The following is an 18,159-nucleotide window of genomic DNA, read 5'->3' on the forward strand; positions in this document are numbered from 1 at the left end:
TATGATCACAACAGGCTTTAAACATTTACGCAGAAAGCGTAGTTGTTTCTTAATGGTAACTTGAATTAAGTAACGGTTTGGAAATATTGATTGGAAACACCTCTCAGAAGGAACGACACATTTTAGGAAGAATGCAACAGACCTCACTTCAATATTTTATAATCGCTTGGAATTAGGAAAAAGCAAAGAATGAGCGAATGTCGATTTCATAAAGCATTTGTCAATGGGGACATGACAAAACTAGTACGAAATAACATCTATGGGAAGTGTGGAAACGTGGAGGTTGAGAAGATGACGTCACTTGTGAAGAGACATGGGTGATGCGTGTGCATGCGTGATTGCGTGATTGCGTGCTTGCTGAAATGATTTCGTTGCTGAAACCATAGCATGCAAACGAAGTTCAGTTCGGTTCAGATCAATAGCTACGTACAGCACCAACACAGCCGACAACGCTCTGAACATGCGCACGGTTTTGTGTTGATTATCTAGTTCGGATATGTGAGTACAGTGAGGCGGACAGGACCAACTCATCGAACGGGATTGTGCGACAGCGGGAATCCTTCAGAGCGGCATACTGAGCAAATAAATCCGGCTGCTTGATAAAGCTTAGCATATAGCCACTTTCAGCCGCGAACCACAATTGAACTGAGGGGGTAGTGGACACAGATGCGGAGATGGGGAGATGGGGAGGGCCTTATAATCCCTGCCATCTCCCCAACCCTCCCATCACCGTTCTTACACAGTATTGCATAATCAATTGACCTTAACCATACATTAACACGCACGACGGCTAATTTATTACCTGGAATTATGGCTTGATCAGAAAGATTTCTTGAACAAAATGTAAATCAATCAGCACTTATCATACCCCTGTCCAGTGTGCGAAAAAGCCATTAGCCCGCTAGCCCGGGGCAAGTAAATATCCAGTCGGGCCAGTAAATCTCCACAGTCACTGGTCCGACTGACAAGTGATTTTTCATGCAGTCATTTGGACTGGTATATGATGGTATTTTACAATTATGCATTATTTCGCTTCGTTTCCACATTCGAATTTCGAGCTAGTGAATTACGTTGTGGGCTAGTAACTTTCAGGCATAGCTAGTCCGACATGTTTGCAAACTTTCCGCACACTGGCCCCGTCAAACATTCCCTTACTCTCTCATACAGACACCGAAGCAAATAGATCCAAGAAAGCCTAAGCAAGTCTAGAAAACGGGGCATGTCAATAGATTTCCACAGCTTCTGAAAATTAAGAACGTCTGAGGGCTCCTTTCGTTATGTTTTCTTTTCTTTCACTATGAACGGTTTTTTTTCAGTAAAATATATGTTCATTTCTGAGACCAGTCGTTAGCCTATAATCCTAAAACGGTATTAATCCCGTTAGAGCAGAATTGGACTCGCCGTAAGGTACATTTCCGTGTTCATTTTTTCAAATTAAAATTTAAAAGGGATTATTTGTTTCTGTCAAAATTATACGTATATTCAGAGACAATGCGTAAGTCTATAAACACACCCCAACACACACATATACCATATACCAAACAGTAACCTGTCCCCCACAGTTCCACGGCACAGCCGCCCGTCTCTTCTCCTCTGCGAGTGCCCAATTGCGAAATGCCCCACATCCGACCTTGTCCCAGTTTTAAAGGGAAAGGGTTAACTGGTGGAACAGGATACATGACCTCACTGTCGACCCCATCGTTGTCGTGGCTTCACTCTGTCGCCATGTCGACGATCACAAACTCCGACAGAACATAAACAAACAGGTGATAGGGTTTGCTGCAGCCCTCGGTCAAGTATAGACCAGGCAAACAAAGCCACACAGGGGCTAACGACTTTAGATGGACACGGGTCGCTGGACAAGCTCTGTATCATTAACCAACGCAAATAGCTACACATTATAACAATGATATGAACTGGTGAAAACAACACCCTTGGGGATCACATCTCAGAAGGTAGCAGTTCGTACACATTCCTCATAAAATATATACTCCTTTTGTTTAGACGCTATCCTTTGAATATTCATGAGTAAATGGTGCATTGAGGCAAATGCTTTGTCAGCGCGGTTGAAGATCGGGCAGTGGAGCTATGATAGGTCGCGGCGTGTTGTGGGTGAACGAGTTAAAGTAATCAGTTTGACTTCTTTCTGTACGTGCACAAGGTCGACGACAATGTATGGCCTCGAATGTAACGAATCAAGCGATGAGTGAGTGAGTGAGTGAGTGAGTGAGTGAGTGAGTGAGGTTTCACGCCTTTTTCCACCAACATTGCAGCAAAATGACAGCGGTGGACACCAGAAGTGGACATTACATGCTGTACCCATGTACGAAATGGAACCATTTCTTCGGAATGTCCAGCCAGCCACGATAACCACGCTCACTCCCCACTGGAACACGGATGGTGTACGTAAGACTGTCACCAGCATAAATATAAGGGACTAAAGATTGAAAACAAATCATTCACACGGTTGGTTCCTCTTAGACATTATATAACTTCGATCGTGTCTCTGAACCATATTTCAGCCCTCGTTAAATTGGTATCATACAAATACTAAATGTTGCTGAACGAGCCACGCGGCTGTACAACAAGGCTTTATGTCATTATCTAAGATAAAAGCACCATCGCCATATTATATATATGTATGTGTATGTATGTGAGTGTATGTGAGTGTATGTAAGTCTCACTAACGGTTTCGTGTTGATATGCCGGTCATCTGATCCTCGTCACTGTCAGGGTCATTCAAGCAAGATCAGGGTTGTCTCCGGAGATAACCTCCTTTGTTGTGGGCTTGTCACAACAGCGTCACAACACAGTCAAATACGTTATCGTTGACAATTCATTGATCACTTACTGACCCCTGCTGCACACTAGCAACCATGCAGTACTACTGATCTTGATAGTGTCACGACAGCTACAGCTACTACTACTACTACTACTACTACTACTACTACTACTACTACTACTGTACAGGTTATATATGACAATTCCGTCTTTTGGATAAGTGGACTCTGAGCAACGTATCGAATTCAGGACTATTGGAATCCTGATACATCTCCAAGTTAAGTACTTTGTGCAATGGGCCCCATATACATACATACATACATACATACATACATACATACATACATACATACATACATACATACATACATACATACATACATACATACATGCATACATACATACATACATACATACATACATACATACATACATACATACATACATGGAATTTGCATATGTCAACCATGTTTGAAGAACTTTACAATGACAAATGTCTTGCAGTGCTTTATGAGGTTAGTGGGTTATAATCTGCCCTGGCTGGTGGTGAGATCAACGGATTATCTTAACAACAGATAGCGTGTCGATCTACGGTTGCTGTAGACTGGCCTATTTTAAAGTCATGAGAGAGAGAGAGGGGAGGTAGAGGTGGAGGGAGGGGAGGGGGCAAGAGAAATTTAAGATTTAAAAGGTAAGTGATTGAGTTAGACTTTTACCTTGCATTCAGCAATATACCCACTATATAGTGGCGGCCTGTAGCTAATGGAGACTGGACCAGACATTCCAGTGTTTAACACTTGAGAACCGATGACATGAGTCAGTCAAGTCTGCGATCCTCAATGGTCAATCTCGATAATCGCCTCTTACGACAAACATACTCGCCTTTTGTGGCAGTCATGGATGCCCGGAGACCGTTTCTATACTGGAACTTGACAGATCTAAGATTGAAACAGACTAGCATATTTATTCGGTGTATCGGATTTGTCACATTCGGCCGGGTTACATTGCGTGATGTACTGTATCCTGGTACAGTTCGGCTTGACACTAAACTGTTAAACACTACACACATCCTCCGCACACCTGCCTATCGATCTCCTGTATTAACGGGACATTTCAAAAGGCGCAATGGTTGCACTTAGACCGTGTTGTAACCTCCCTGCATTCTTCATTGGGCTGGAATGGGGAGGGGGCGTTGCTCGTCCACCACGTGCGGCACCATCCCAACTGTCCGTTTGGCGTCTCTGAATCAAGTCATTCACCCCGCCCCTATACCTCCCACATGGTGAGACAGCCCAAACACCACCACGTGCAGCAAGAACATGAATGTCCGTCGGGCGCCTCTCAATCACGTCATTCACCCCGCCCCTACCCCACACGTGGTGAGACAGCAAGTCAGCTGTTTTCAATTTCAGGTTCGCAGTGTCCCTTTTATTTGGATCTGCTTTACAATTTAATTATAGATACTGCTTGTTTGGGTTTTTTTCAGATTATCTATATCCAAATACTTTTTGTGCAGATCTACTAGAGGACCTGAGGAATCCAAGCATTCCGTAGTACAGGAAGTCTACGGCGGATACATAAAGGCAGAGATTTTTATTGTGTTACTAAAACCATTATGTATTTCTTTTGACATGTGCGTGACCCCTCTCATTAACTCACACAATATCTCCGTACACTCCTACACCCACCCAGCTACCCACTACACTCCTACACCCACCCACCCGTCCCCCAAGTCCCTGGACTCACACGTTCAGTCCCTTACACTTAGCACTCGACTCTTGTCGGCATTACGTGAAATCACTCCCATGGTTTCATTGTCCAGGGAAACAAGCCCGTGCGGAATAAGTTCAATAATCCCGACAATGACATTAAGTCAGTATCACCCCACCAACTGCAGGTCCTGCCCCAAAGATGAGGCAGCTTATTATGCATCGCTGTGACATGAGGCTTCGGAAAAGACTAATTGTTATTTACTCACACGGTTCATGACAGCCTGCACCAGATTGGCTCAACGATGGCAGATATCCGAAACATGCAAACATTATAATTGATTTTGGCTTCGTGCCAAACTTGTACAACGAATCTATAGATCAGTAGCCAAATGTGCCTGTAGCTGCTAATCAATTACACGAGATGTGTCATACAGATGCCGTGTGTATGATAATACATAACGCACCACTGTTTTTGAATGTTAACGGGACGTTGATCTGTCTCACAGACCTAGAGCGGCGGTGGAGTAGCCTAGTGGTTAAAGTGTTCACACAACACGCCGAAAATCCCTGATTCGATTCCCGACATGGGTACAATGTGTGAAGCCCAGCTCTGGAGTCTCCGACGCAATATTGCTGAATACCGCGTAAAAGGAACCTAATACTCACTCACTCGCAGTCCCTGAACCTATTCCACCGTGCACCCAGTCCTTTCTACAGTGATAATGAAACACAATGAAACAAGCCTACATTTCCTCGGGTTCTGAACCTCACTTGGGTATACAATATATGTGTGTTACCATAAAAAAGACATGCATCTAGGGACCATTTCAACACAAAAAGTATGTATGGACGCCAACGTCTTTCACCCAAGAGTATCGTTTTAAAGTATGAATGTTTCACATACAAGAATCTGTGTGATATTTGATTCCCACCTTCTACGCTGCTTCTCAAAGACGACTAAGCGTAAGTCAGATGGGATGTCGATCTGTGTGAACAGTCCCGTTCCAGCCGTGAAGTGGTCATAAAATCTCCACTTCTCTCCGAGACGATGATCAGTGCGTGGTGTCTTTCCTCTAGTCTCTCTCACCTGATACCAAATAATCATTTAATATGGTCCCTCTCACATTCCCCGAACCACGATATGTTTTACCTTCTGCCTAGACCTTTCTACAAAGCTAAAGCCCTTTTTCAAGCATGGTTACATTTCCCCAGGTTCTTAATCGCTCTGGTTCTCTTGTTCACTTGTTCACTTTGGGGCTGTGGGGTAGCCTAGTGGTTAGTGGCCTAGCCGTGTTCTGTTCCCCACATGGGTACAATGTGTGAAGCCCATTGTCTAGTGTCCACCGCCGTGATATTGCTGGAATATTGCTAAAGAGCGGCTTAAAACTTGTCACAATTGTAATACATTCAGAGACTAAGTCTATATTCCCACGTGACTTTTGGGAGGCTGGGCCATTTGGTCATTGGACATAGGTAGGAGATACAACCCGAAAAGATGTTACAAATGTAGCGGCCACAAAATTTCCGAGTCCCGTGCTGGGATTCGAACGACGGACCCTCTGATCCGAAGTCGGACGCCTTGTCCACATGACCAAAGAGGTTAACCCCGTCAGCAAGCTGACAAGGTAAGGATGTCATCTGTGGGATGACTCCACGCCCTGCTACACAAATATTGACATTTTGTGTACTTGATAAAAGAAATAGTTCAACAGTGTAACAAACACGTCACACTGGCAGTTAGTCTCCGAACCCCAGAGAGCCATACACTGTGTTAGGTGTCCATCACGTCATTAACCAGGAAGGGTCAGGGTCATTAAAGTGGAGTTAATCTGGGGCAGTTTGATTCATTTCATCCCATTCTTTATACATGACAAGTTCGTTCAGTGTGGTTAGTCATGTTTGAAGTCACGGATATTGCCTAAATCCATCTGTAAGACAATCCAAGACTCAAAGAGGCATATATACTCTTGACCAGAGTCCAATGACTTCACTCCGTACCATTCTGCATGCAGACAACGCCAAGTTCATTGAGTGTTGTGGGTGTTTTATGGCGGTGACGGACGCTCAGTGACATAAATTCTCAGACATGTTAAATGGATCACAAGATTGTTGATGGGATGGGATGGAATGTCGCACAACCAACCTCGTCACTGCGTCAACCCAATTCTCTTTAGACAATCACTGGTACAATAAACAAAACACCATCTCAGTGCATTATAGTATACTTCGGTGCGTTTGGACAGGAGTTATGAATTATGCATTAAATTTTACTTGTAGCATGGAAGACCCGGGTAAGAGTTCCTAGTCCTATTTTTGGGTGTTTCCTGTAGTGAAGTTACTGGGATAACCCTAGCGATTCAAGCGGCGTAAAGCCATATTCACGCAACAAAATATCCTTCACAAACGTAGTACTTTTCAGAGCGAGCATTAGCACGAGGGCAAAAATCACCAATACTTTATTAATATGGCAAACAAATGTAACTGGTCATGAATTCATTTTCAAAACATTGAATTACACAATCATGCATTTTTAAAGATGAACCGATTCCAGCTCGCTACGCAGTTCTCATTTAGTCGGAATCGCATAATTGATTCAACTTCTATCAGAGATGTGTTATGATCACTGAATGATGCCAGTCTATTTGCAAACAATGTAACTGAATTCCCTGCACACGGACTTTCACCAGTTAACGCGTGTGGTTTCTGTTTCTGGTCACATGATCAAACTGATTTTAAGTGTCATCACTTTTCCCGGTGTTGAAATATCAGGAAGGAACAGTCATGCGTTTCAAACCAGCAGACATCCGGGTTAAAATTAGTTTGACTGACACATGTCATCGTATCCCAGTTACGTAGACCAATACTCATGATGAGGACTGGATTGTCTGGTCAGCACTTATGTACTGACCGCCGCCATGAAGCTGAAATATTGCTGAGTGCGGTGTTAAACAACTAGCCAGGCAAACAATTAAAAATCGGATAAATTTACAATAGACCAACATTTACATACTGTATACAACAGTTTAAAACAAACGGGAATGAATGAACTGACAATTCACTTACTCATTATACCCATAGACCCTAAGACAATATTGCTAATAGCCCGCAACAGTGTTTGAGTCATGTCAAACTTAGCCGTAGGGAGTACGTTGCTTCCCTTCACCCAGCTGTCTCGTCTGCTTGTCGCAACTGCACCACAATACCAATCTACTCGTGTTGTGTCGACGGGTCAACATCCATCCTGCTACTGGTGGCCCCTGGGTGTTACGTATAGGTCAATCAGCTTCCTCATACCAACAAGTAACACTGTGATATGTATAAATTACATAGTTCACCCGTTGTTCTAAATGCGCTATTCTCCTAAAAGCGGAATTGGAACAATCTAGCACAATTTGGCGGCCTTTTCGTTACTCCCTGATTATTGAATGATTTGGATACGTCTGAAAATAGATGCTCAAACAGACAATAATGAAATGTTTCCTTCTCTCCCTAATATGAGTGTTACATTGACGAGTGAGCTGTGGTGCCGTCTGTGGTCACTGTATTGACAACTAGTGTTTTGGCCTCACCGGAAGTCACAGTCGCTGTTGTGCGTAAAAGTAAGTGACTGTTTAACACTGCAACACCAAAAGCTACATAAAACCCACAGCATATGTGGAACGTGTCACGTTTGTGGTTTACAATGCCACACTGAAAGCCACGTGGCACTACATATGTGGTACGTGTCAAGGGTGTGGTTGACACTGCAACACTCAAAGCCACGTAGTACTACGAAATGGCCCCTTTCCTCTACAAACGGATTACTCCACGCACAGTGTTTGGTCGAAGCTCCCAATTTTCATAAGTGCGGACAATGGATCACTGTGCTCCAGGTTTCCCTTTCAGTTCCACTTGGAGAACACAGTCTGACCTTAATTCGCTTGAGTTAACAGCCAAGTTACTTACTGATCCTCCCGGATACCTATGATACCCCACTGCTGAGTGAACACAAGTATATTCTAACCACCTCAAATACCCAAAGAGACATCGGACGTGGTAATCCTAGGTGTCACCATCAATCATTGCGCTGGCTTGTTAGTGTTGATTTGCAAAGCGATTGACCTTAATAAGTCGTGATCCGTTGACTCTGTTATCGCTGACCCAGAAATAGGTATCTAAGCTTGCTTTGTCCGTATTACCAAGCTTGCTGGTGTTGTACATCCACAGTCGAAATTGATTAGCGTTGGATTTCTAAGTACATGTAGTTCTATATACTTCGTTTGTTTGTTGTATAATGCTGCGCTCAGCAATATTCCAGCTGTGTGGCGGTATAAGTGTATAAACAAATGAAAAGTGTTTCCTTGTAAACATTTTACACAAGAAATGTTCGAGTCACATTGATCGCTACAAACTACATTAATATCACAATTTTTACAGCAAATGATGGTTAGATACTCAGTTATCTTCGGTGTATGTACTTGTGGAACAGTTTGTATACACTGAAACGTACTAGCTACAAAGCGTCAGTTAGTTCACCAGCATCACTGAGACTTGCTATAATTCTACTGCCAACATGGCGCACAGGGCATAATAAACATGCTTGTCTTATTTACAACAGCACAACTGATTATTCGGCACATGGATGGTACAAACTACTTCCTGGTTCAATGATGGATGACAGAACGTCTCCGGTTTTGATAATAAGAACTAAAGACTGCTCTCCTGATAGTGAGTGAATGAGTTAGTGAGTGAGTGAGTGAGGGAGTCCAGATTGTATGTCCTATCCTCAATATATCAGCCATTTCACATGGAGCATGTGCATCTTTAATACCAGCACTTGGTTCTATAGTCCACTAATCAGGATTGCCTTACTCATCTTTATCCTTTACCTTTAGGTGGATGGTCCCTGGGAATCTGCTTCTATCGTCCAGTAAACAAGATTGGCTTGCTCATCTTCAGTCTTTGATTGAGTGAGACTGCCCGTGGAACTTGGCTCAATGGTCCAGTAAAAAGGATTTTCTTTCTCATCTTTATCCTTCAGCTGAGGGATTGAGTCCACGGCTGTATTGTCAGAAGTCCAGTAAACAGGATTGTCTTGCATCTCTGTGAACAGTTGACTGACCTTTTTAGTATATTGAGATAAGTATCAATCGGTTACTGGCTACTTGTCAAACAAACTACCCAAAAGAAGTTGACAGTTCACATTACCATGTTACCAGTGTGGTCTCAGTACATTTCCTGCCGTCAGTTTTGAGGGGAATCCCTCTTTGTAGATATATGACGTTACTCCCAGAAGCACATGACAGATCAGCACTGAAATCTTCGCACTTGGGAACTTGGTTACAGTGAGAGTAGAGTCTTTGTGATTTTCGCAACACAAACATTATGATTTGTGACAGAGACCTTGTGTTTAAAGTAACGTCAATGTAACGTTTTATGTACATCCTTGGGTGATGGAAGCACCTACCTTTATGTGTCCCTTACTTGACTGTTTACTCTAACTGACACAGGCGGGAATATGTCACGTTAAGTAAAAGGTAACTTGGATGCTGTCACGTTAGGTAAACGGAACTTGGATACTGTCACTCTAAGTAAAATGTAACTTGGATGTTGTTACGGTAAGCAACATGTAACTTGGATACTGTCTACATTAAGCAAAATGTAACTTGGATGGTGTCACGTTAAGTAAAAGGTAACTTGGATGGTGTCACGTTAAGTAAAAGGTAACTTGAATGACGTCACGTTAAACAAAGGATAGCTAGGACGGTGTCACGTTAAACACATTTGGACTCCGAAATCCTGGTTGGCCCTGAGATAACCTTATGACATGTTCCAGCTTGCTTAGTGTCAGCACATATAAACACCACTTCTTACCAGCTTTAACAAATGGTGCGGGATTTCTTGCTTTAGAGGAATTGCTTTTGGCAGCTTCCATGGACGTCCAATAAGCAGGATGGTCTTGCATCTCTGTAAAGACAACGTAATATGTCCTTATGTCCCTACTGTGTCGTTTCGGATATTTGTCGTTCAATAATTTGGTTTTGCAGCCAAGACCAAAAGGCAATGTGTGAGACAGGGTTATACAACACAAGTACTTTCCAATTAACTTTGCTCTTTTTTACCTTACATTTTTTTCTGTGTTAACGTAATAGCAATGCCTACTTTATTGCATGTACTTTTATAACAAAGAGCATAATTACCAAGTACGTCTTCATGTGATTCAGTTCCTTTTCTGAAAAAGAAAACAGTAAAGTGTCACATGTTAAAAACTGATAATACACAGCTGACTATCTCAATATCCTGGGGTCGATTTTCTTTCCAGAAGAATGATAAATCATTTAACAGTCAAGAAATATTTACTTTCCGTAAACACTTGCCATGAGTCCAATTTTACAAAAAGAAACACTTACTTTTGAAGTGATCCGTTTGATAGGTTTCCTAAAACATGAAGGAAAAACAAATGGTTCACCACAGAGCTACAGGAAAATATGGATTTCTCCCTGAGGCAGATTTGGTATCAAGGATCAAATGCATGTGTGAATAGCAAAGTAAAGATGTGAGTGTCTAGCGTCTGTCGTCAGTAGACTCTAGCCCTAAGAAACTCTAGCCCTAAGAAACACAAAATGGAATCAAGGAATGGTTTACCAATGCCGATAATAACATATGAGTCTAGTGTAACAAGATTTGTGAACATCTTATATCTTCTATGTCTAAATATGTTACATCAGCATGTGCATATATGGGTGACTACGGGTCTGCAGTAGCTCTTCCACTGACAGACCAGTCATGCCCCCATTTCAACAAGAGTCTGTGGCTTACATACGACACCCTCACTCAACTGTAAATGGTCAATGCAAATACCATCAGACACGAATGATGGCCAAAAATAGACCTAATTGGTTTTTAGGGGGAGAAACGCCATCGGTACTCTTGTCAAACATCTTGCAACATCTGCTGTATTGGTACAACATTGAATGCTTTACTTCATGACATGTCAGCCAGCCGGGTTTCCATACATACACTATAGGCAGAAAAGTGTTTATTACAACGTATCCATGCACTCGTGCGTCGCTTTTATTGTTTTAAATATAGTTACATGATTCATCTTATGATGTCGACTAAGTTCACCTATCCATCGTTGATGTGTTTGCTACACCTGACATGGCGCATATATTTTCATTTGTCCTGGTCAGAGAACTCTATAGTTTAAGTTGCCATTAGACGTCGTCTTTGGATGCATGGTAACCATGGCGACGTTGAACCCTTTCTCTGGTCGCTACATCTGTCTTAGGTCGTAGTTGGTCACTCTGCTATATTGCAGGCAAGATGGTGGCGTTCAGGAGCTTGGAGTGTCGAATCCTTCTCTGAATCAGCGTTAATGGTGTCAAACACTATCATTCACTGATCTTCTGATCACTGATCATGGCATCTTCCTCTTGAAGATTGAAGTAATTCATTAACAAGTTGACATTTTAAAGAAAATTTTTACAAAACATGTCGGTTACAGCAACGTGAAAAATAACAGTTTACGTTCAGTTGAACAGGAGTAAGAGAGTGAGTGAATAAGGTTTTACGCTGTGTTTAAGCAATATTCTAGCAATATCACAGCGAGGGACACCAGAAGTGTTCTCCATACTTAGTACCCATCCGGGTGTTTGACTTGATGAATGTGTGCTTTGATAACTAGCTTGTCCCTGTGCCCCTCACCAAAAAAGAAAAAAGGTACCCCAAATATTTACTTTTTCTTGACGTTCGGGTTATCCATGCCAGGACGACACATAGAACCAACGTAGCAGCTCCTCCCAATATGCTGGCCAGTATGATGTACAGCTGTGTGCCTCCATTATTCTCCCTTCCTGTCGTCTCTGTGCGGTGTTCCAGAGTTGTCTGCTCTCTAGACGAGGAGTGTCTAGAGGGAGTTGTTGAAAGTCCACTGGTCACTTCCATCATTGACGTAGTTGCTTGGGGTTGTGTTGTTGGTTCAGATGTTGATGGTGGGTCTGTTGTTGTTCTTCTTTTTCTTCTTGTTGTTGTTGTTGTTGTTGTTGTTGTTGCTGTTGGAGTTGACATTGAACTAGAAACTGAGGTTGAATATGATTGTGGCCAGTGTATTCCTACTGGTGTAATAGGTTTTGATATATTTTGAGAAAAAGAGTTGAAAGTATCAATTAATTAATCGAGGTTAGCGCGTTTCTGTAAGGCTCATTGCTACTGCGTCTTAACACACTTTACAATCAAATAACGTGATCGTGTAATGCTCAGTCACATAAACGCACATCATGGTTTTATTCACACCACTCCCAACCAGCATACCTGATCGTACGTTCAAAGTAAACCTAGCGTGTTGTCCACAGGTCGTGGAAGAACACGTCCATTCTTTAGAATCGGCCTGGCGTACACCCCGTATCTCAATGGTGGACGATACTCCGGTGCAGTTAAGATGACTCATTCCACCTATATCTTTAAGTTGTCCCTGTTTGATGATGCATTTCTTCATAGTGTAGTTGAAGCTTGTTGTACCAATGATGATACCCCTGTACCATTTCAATGACGTGAGATTTCTACCGCCTTCAAAGTAACAGGAGAAGGAGACGTTCGTACCTTCTCTCACAGTGAGTGTGCCGTTTTGGTTGCTGGGCGGAAAGGATGTCATCAATACTGCAGTATAAAGCCAACACTTAGTTAGTGAGTGAGTTAACTTAGTCACTTAAGATGTACCTTAGCTATACCGTCACATAAGAAATAGATGTTGCTATTTTACAATCCAGTCATGAAAACGCTAGACTATCACACATGTTGTTTAGAATTAAACTCTTCAAAGAAAGAAACTTGACATAGGACTAACCTTAATTTTATTAAAATATTTGACACAAACCAATCCAATGTCTAGGAATGCTGGCCAACGACAAAACGTATTAAAATGAAACTTTGAACAAAAATGTAACGTTACATTCACGTTTCGTCGTTAATTGCTAAAACGTACTCTACATGAAATGAGTGTATATCATAAAATTGTGTATCATGTCGAACTAAAACCTAACTTAAAAATACACATCAACGGTACTCCACATGTATTGCTTTAAGCCACTATAGACGACAGAAGAGTGTCAAGACTGACAAACGCTCAACGACACAAATGTGGCATCGCAGTATGAGGTGACAAGGCTTGTCCAGACACAGCATTTGAAACATATGGTTCCAATACAACAATACCGTGAGTGTTAACGACAGGTAGACCTTGAGATACCACGCCACCCAGGATCGCTACATCCGGTTGAGACATGTTCGTTCACGCACCACGATCGCAACATCCATTGTTATGAAGGCATTTGTTAAAGATAGATATATAATTTAAGGTTTATTAGTTGCTTACACCTTGTCCATCACAAAAATTTGCTAATTTTCTAAACGTTTATTAAGTATTGAAACTGTCAGACGCTTTAATATATGCATGAAGGACATTCTAATCACCAGTGCGAGCGTGAACACAACAGTCCAGTCAAGGAGATATCAGTATGGAGAGATGTAAGTGATTCTATCATCGCCTTACGTTGAATGACATACTTCTGGCAATGCAGTACATAATGGGCCAAAGCATCTGACTGGCGACACACTGTGCACTTTTAGAGAAATATCGTTTGTAATAACATTGAGATGGGCACCAAGACTACAATGCCCAAGACGAGTATGGTTAATATCACCTCTTCTCTAGGGTTGCCTCAGGATAATTGTGACTTCGTTACATAAGACTCGATGCCATAGAGATGGCGTCCTAATATGGATGAGGACCCGTTGTCATATCGTCTGAGCATAGAACTTGCTTATGGTGAGTAATTCTGCAGGAGATGGAAACATGGACTCATCCTGTTCTGATCCATCTAAGTCTAATGCAGCTTTTTCATTTCCATATAGCCCAACATGAGCAGGTCTCCATGACAATTCAACGTCTATAAGATCTTTACTTAGATCATTATAAAGGTCAAGTATAATACTGATGACACTGATCAAATCTTGCCTTGCTGAGGAGAACCTGTCCGAATTGCTTGCTTGTAAAGCACCAACAGAATCACTGAAAATGATCGCTGATACAGATCTCAAAAATGAATCCAACGCAAAGCTTCAATAATGGCCGCATGTCCAGCAGAATATACTAGTATGTGATCAGCTACTCGAAATTTCTCTTTGATCTGTGGCCATGATGATACCTGCACCAACATGACCGGAGCCTGGACACTTAGATCCATCAATGAAAATCTGTAGCATTTGTCCACCGCACACTTCGATTATGTTCCTCGGCAAGCGTTAGGCATTTTTTTGTTTGTTTCTTGTTTTTTGGTTAAACGTGTTCTCTCAAACGCACCCATGGCACACTGGTCTTGTCGCATGAATACACCCGGAGATGGATAAGAGTGCTGTAGAATGCGAAGTAGTTTCAGGGTATATACGACTGAGGTCAAAGATACACTAGCCTGTTCGTCCCTCATTCGTGTTTATTCGTCCTATTCGTCCACAGGGGCTTGTGTTGCTGAACATAAAACATCCTGGGTCCAACAAGCCTACACTGATATCCATATACATATAAAGAAGGAAAGGGATGTAATGTGCACAGAGTTGTCCAACACCCCACTCTCGATTATGGGCGAATTCTGGGTGGAAAATTTTGGAATACACAGCCGCAGTTCTTACCCGCAATAGGCCCGCACCAACACGAGACCGCTTCATTTCCACTATAACAGGTACAAATAAACTATGTTTGTTAGAGATTCGAGTTTTGTTGGTTGTGGTTATTTCGCCTTGGATAAAGATACTAACACATGTTGGTTATGGAAACACAGTCAGAATGGATGTATCCGGTGACAAAACCTGAGAAGAATCAGTTCCATGTCAAGGTGGTTGGTGATATTTGGTGAAATTCTGCGGACACAGGAACCCTATTCCTGCCCTCAACGGCCAGCCTCGAGTAATCCGAGGTTGATACCCACGGCAACAGGCTGCACAGTTAGGTCCCTCTTTACAACCAGCCGTGGACACTGTCGTGAACATTCCCCATTCCACAATTCTTATTGGTTCATTGGGTCGACATGCCAGGCAATGTGTGGACTCTCAGTTGGGCAATGCTGACAATTGGCAACAGATGCCTTTTACCTTGACATTCGATTGCTTCATTTTGTTCACCAGATTAGGAATTCCTAATTTAAACAGTTTGTTGTAGTTTGTTAATTGTTTATATAAAAAGTAAAGTATACATTGGAAACCGCTTCTGTATTTCTGTTGTCTTGGGGTTACGTTTGAAGGGTATTTTAGCAATGACTGCGCTGTCATCCGTGATATGTTTATGGCAGTTCAATAATGGCAGAATATGCACAGACATGGGTTCACCAGTGTTTGAATACAGGGCATTCGGTATCATGTATAAACAGTTAATTTTCACTTTTGCATAAAACAATTTTGGCAACAGAGCGAGAAACCGTCGGTCTCCATCTTGGCTCTGTGCAATGTGACAGTGTTATACAGTATTGAAGTTTTCCTTACACGGCGTCACATTACAGATAACCGATCAACGAAATATTTATATTAAACAAGTACTGGTAAACCCTGACACCAACACACCACCCTATAGACACTGTACAGACATGAGATTTTTATAATTAGACTGGTAGATTTAGCCCTGGACCAGGAGACCGAGAGCATTAAAGAAGTGTAAGCGGCCGTGTAAGTGTAAGATGAAGATTTCTGTAGCTGTAGTTTTGAAAAAAAACTCCCCTTTAAATAACGGGGTTTTGTGGTTGTCTGTATGAAACTGACATGTTTTTGTGAACTTTCTCGCACATGAAGACAGAAAAATTGTACAGTGAAACTACGGATGCTGATACTCGGATGTATGTGTGGACACAATGTGAGTTTGGAAAATATGCATGTCCTGTTCTGTATACACTATACATCACTCCAACATGTTGTCATGTGAATGCCTCTCAAAAAGTAAATAATGCTTCCCTGTTATCCAGTTGCTCCAAGGAACATGATCATTGCCTACGTGAATACTGTTGAAAAAAGTATACTATGTGTGTAAATTATGTTGTATACTGAGATTCAATAATAAGGTGTCTATTGATATTTTATCTCTTTAACAGTGTCTGACTCAGAACTACTTTACAATGTCGTAGATGTTTCACCAAGTCACCCCACGATCCATCAGGTAGATAATATTTTACTGATTTTAAAACAGATCAACGTTCAACCTCATTTTATCATTGAAAATTCCAGTAAGAAATTGACACGTTTCACTCATGAAAATCTTGCATGAATCTGCGTGTTTGCACAAAATCCAATGGAATAATCATTTTGAAATTCCACCATGCAATGATATATCTTGGGTCCCAAATAATGAAATTACTGAAAATGGAATATCGACATTTCATGGTCAATTATTATATTAAAAGAGAACAAATAGCAATCACGAGGTTGGGAAATGAGTTCAGTGGGATAGTACTTCCTTGTTTCGGTGACGAGGTAGCTTCCTCCTGCAGAATATATTACGCAATGGTAATTAAGCAATAAATATTGTTCACGATATATGTACAATGCTGTATGATGCGGCACTATGATTAAAACACATTTCAAAAATATATTTATGATTTGATTCCCTTATAATTGTCAAACGGTAACAGTACAAGTGAAATTATACATCTGAGGACGACTATTTTAATTACCTACATACATGAAACAACATCAGTAATACTCGGACACATTTGATTGCTACACAACACCTATAATTCGAATCCCAGTTTCTAGATCTGTGAGCATAATACCTGAACCTTCACGGTGCATTTACAACGCTTTTGACTGGCTGCACTTTGAGTTGGTGAGCCGTGATATAAATTCTTTTCCAAGTGCGATTCGAAACACACTTGGACACTCACTCTTATCAGTTGTGTTGTGATGAATAGAAACAGTGCTCATAAATTCTGATTCACACACGCAGGATTTCTTTAAAACTGTATATGTTTTTCTACACTCAACTAGTTTCATGTGAATAATTATTACTTATCAACGATTGGCGGCGCTTGTAGCACATGATGAAGAGCCTGAAGACAGGCGCAGCCTGAAATACAGGACAGTATCGCAGTGGTTAAAATGTACAAATATATACAAATATATATGTAAAATAAATCTACTTACACTTGTCCTCAACGACTGCACCATTCACTAGAGTGATAAGGATAAAATCGAGCCATTTCACCCGTGTACCCATGCTGCGTCCAAGCGTTAGTGACGGACAGACTGTTGTGTAACTTGCGGTGGACTGGTGTTCGTGACATATATTAGAGCGAACGTCGTGTAGGATATAGATTTTAGAGGAAATATTTCTGGGAAAACTTTCTTGCAGACAGTGACATTTAATTTGTTTATTTCCTTATGATGCTATACATCCTGACTAATCTGAACTCTGACTTTGCCCACTCTGTCTTCCTGTCACCTGTTTATACATAGCAGTGTCACCCGAGCCGGTAGACGAGGGATGGCACTGCTACCAAAAGGCGTGCATCAGACTGTAGTACCCGAGTGCGGCGTTTAACACGTATTGATCTTTTTTAACTTATTTTGAAGGAGGGTAAGTTCGCTACCAATTATATGATATGGAAACAAAACGGCGTCGGCCTCTCGACTGGATTTTTGAAATCATTGA

The 18,159-nt window shown here is 41.7% G+C and overlaps 1 protein-coding gene across 2 annotated transcripts; it reads right to left on the minus strand.

The window, feature by feature from the left end:
• Nucleotides 1-8,828: 8,828 nt before the first annotated feature.
• On the minus strand, nucleotides 8,829-17,878 carry LOC137282694 (uncharacterized). Of its 2 annotated transcripts, XM_067814513.1 has the most exons (7): nucleotides 17,652-17,811; nucleotides 12,786-13,130; nucleotides 12,212-12,526; nucleotides 10,883-10,910; nucleotides 10,673-10,704; nucleotides 10,347-10,439; nucleotides 8,829-9,575 (listed from the first exon to the last, which is right to left on the minus strand). In XM_067814513.1, exons 1-7 carry the CDS (start codon nucleotides 17,722-17,724, stop codon nucleotides 9,364-9,366), a joined length of 1,098 nt encoding a protein of 365 aa, XP_067670614.1. In that variant the 5' UTR covers nucleotides 17,725-17,811; the 3' UTR covers nucleotides 8,829-9,363. The 2 variants fall into 2 exon arrangements, with proteins under 2 accessions (XP_067670614.1, XP_067670677.1); XM_067814576.1 differs by lacking the exon at nucleotides 10,883-10,910 and having other exon boundaries at nucleotides 8,833-9,575; nucleotides 17,652-17,878.
• Between the last annotated feature and the right edge of the window lie 281 nt (nucleotides 17,879-18,159).

Source organism: Haliotis asinina, chromosome 1, assembly GCF_037392515.1.
Source record: "Haliotis asinina isolate JCU_RB_2024 chromosome 1, JCU_Hal_asi_v2, whole genome shotgun sequence".
In the NCBI taxonomy this organism is placed as follows: domain Eukaryota; kingdom Metazoa; phylum Mollusca; class Gastropoda; order Lepetellida; family Haliotidae; genus Haliotis; species Haliotis asinina.

Excerpts from the sequence above, each read along its gene's own strand:
- LOC137282694 (XM_067814513.1), bottom strand. The coding sequence starts at position 17,724 with ATGGGTACACGGGTGAAATGGCTCGATTTTATCCTTATCACTCTAGTG. Across the intron at positions 13,131-17,651 it reads TGCAGTCGTTGAGGACAAGT|TATTGATGACATCCTTTCCG; the intron begins GTAAGTAGATTT and ends TTTATACTGCAG. Across the intron at positions 10,440-10,672 it reads ATCACATGAAGACGTACTTG|AGATGCAAGACCATCCTGCT; the intron begins GTAATTATGCTC and ends TTGTCTTTACAG.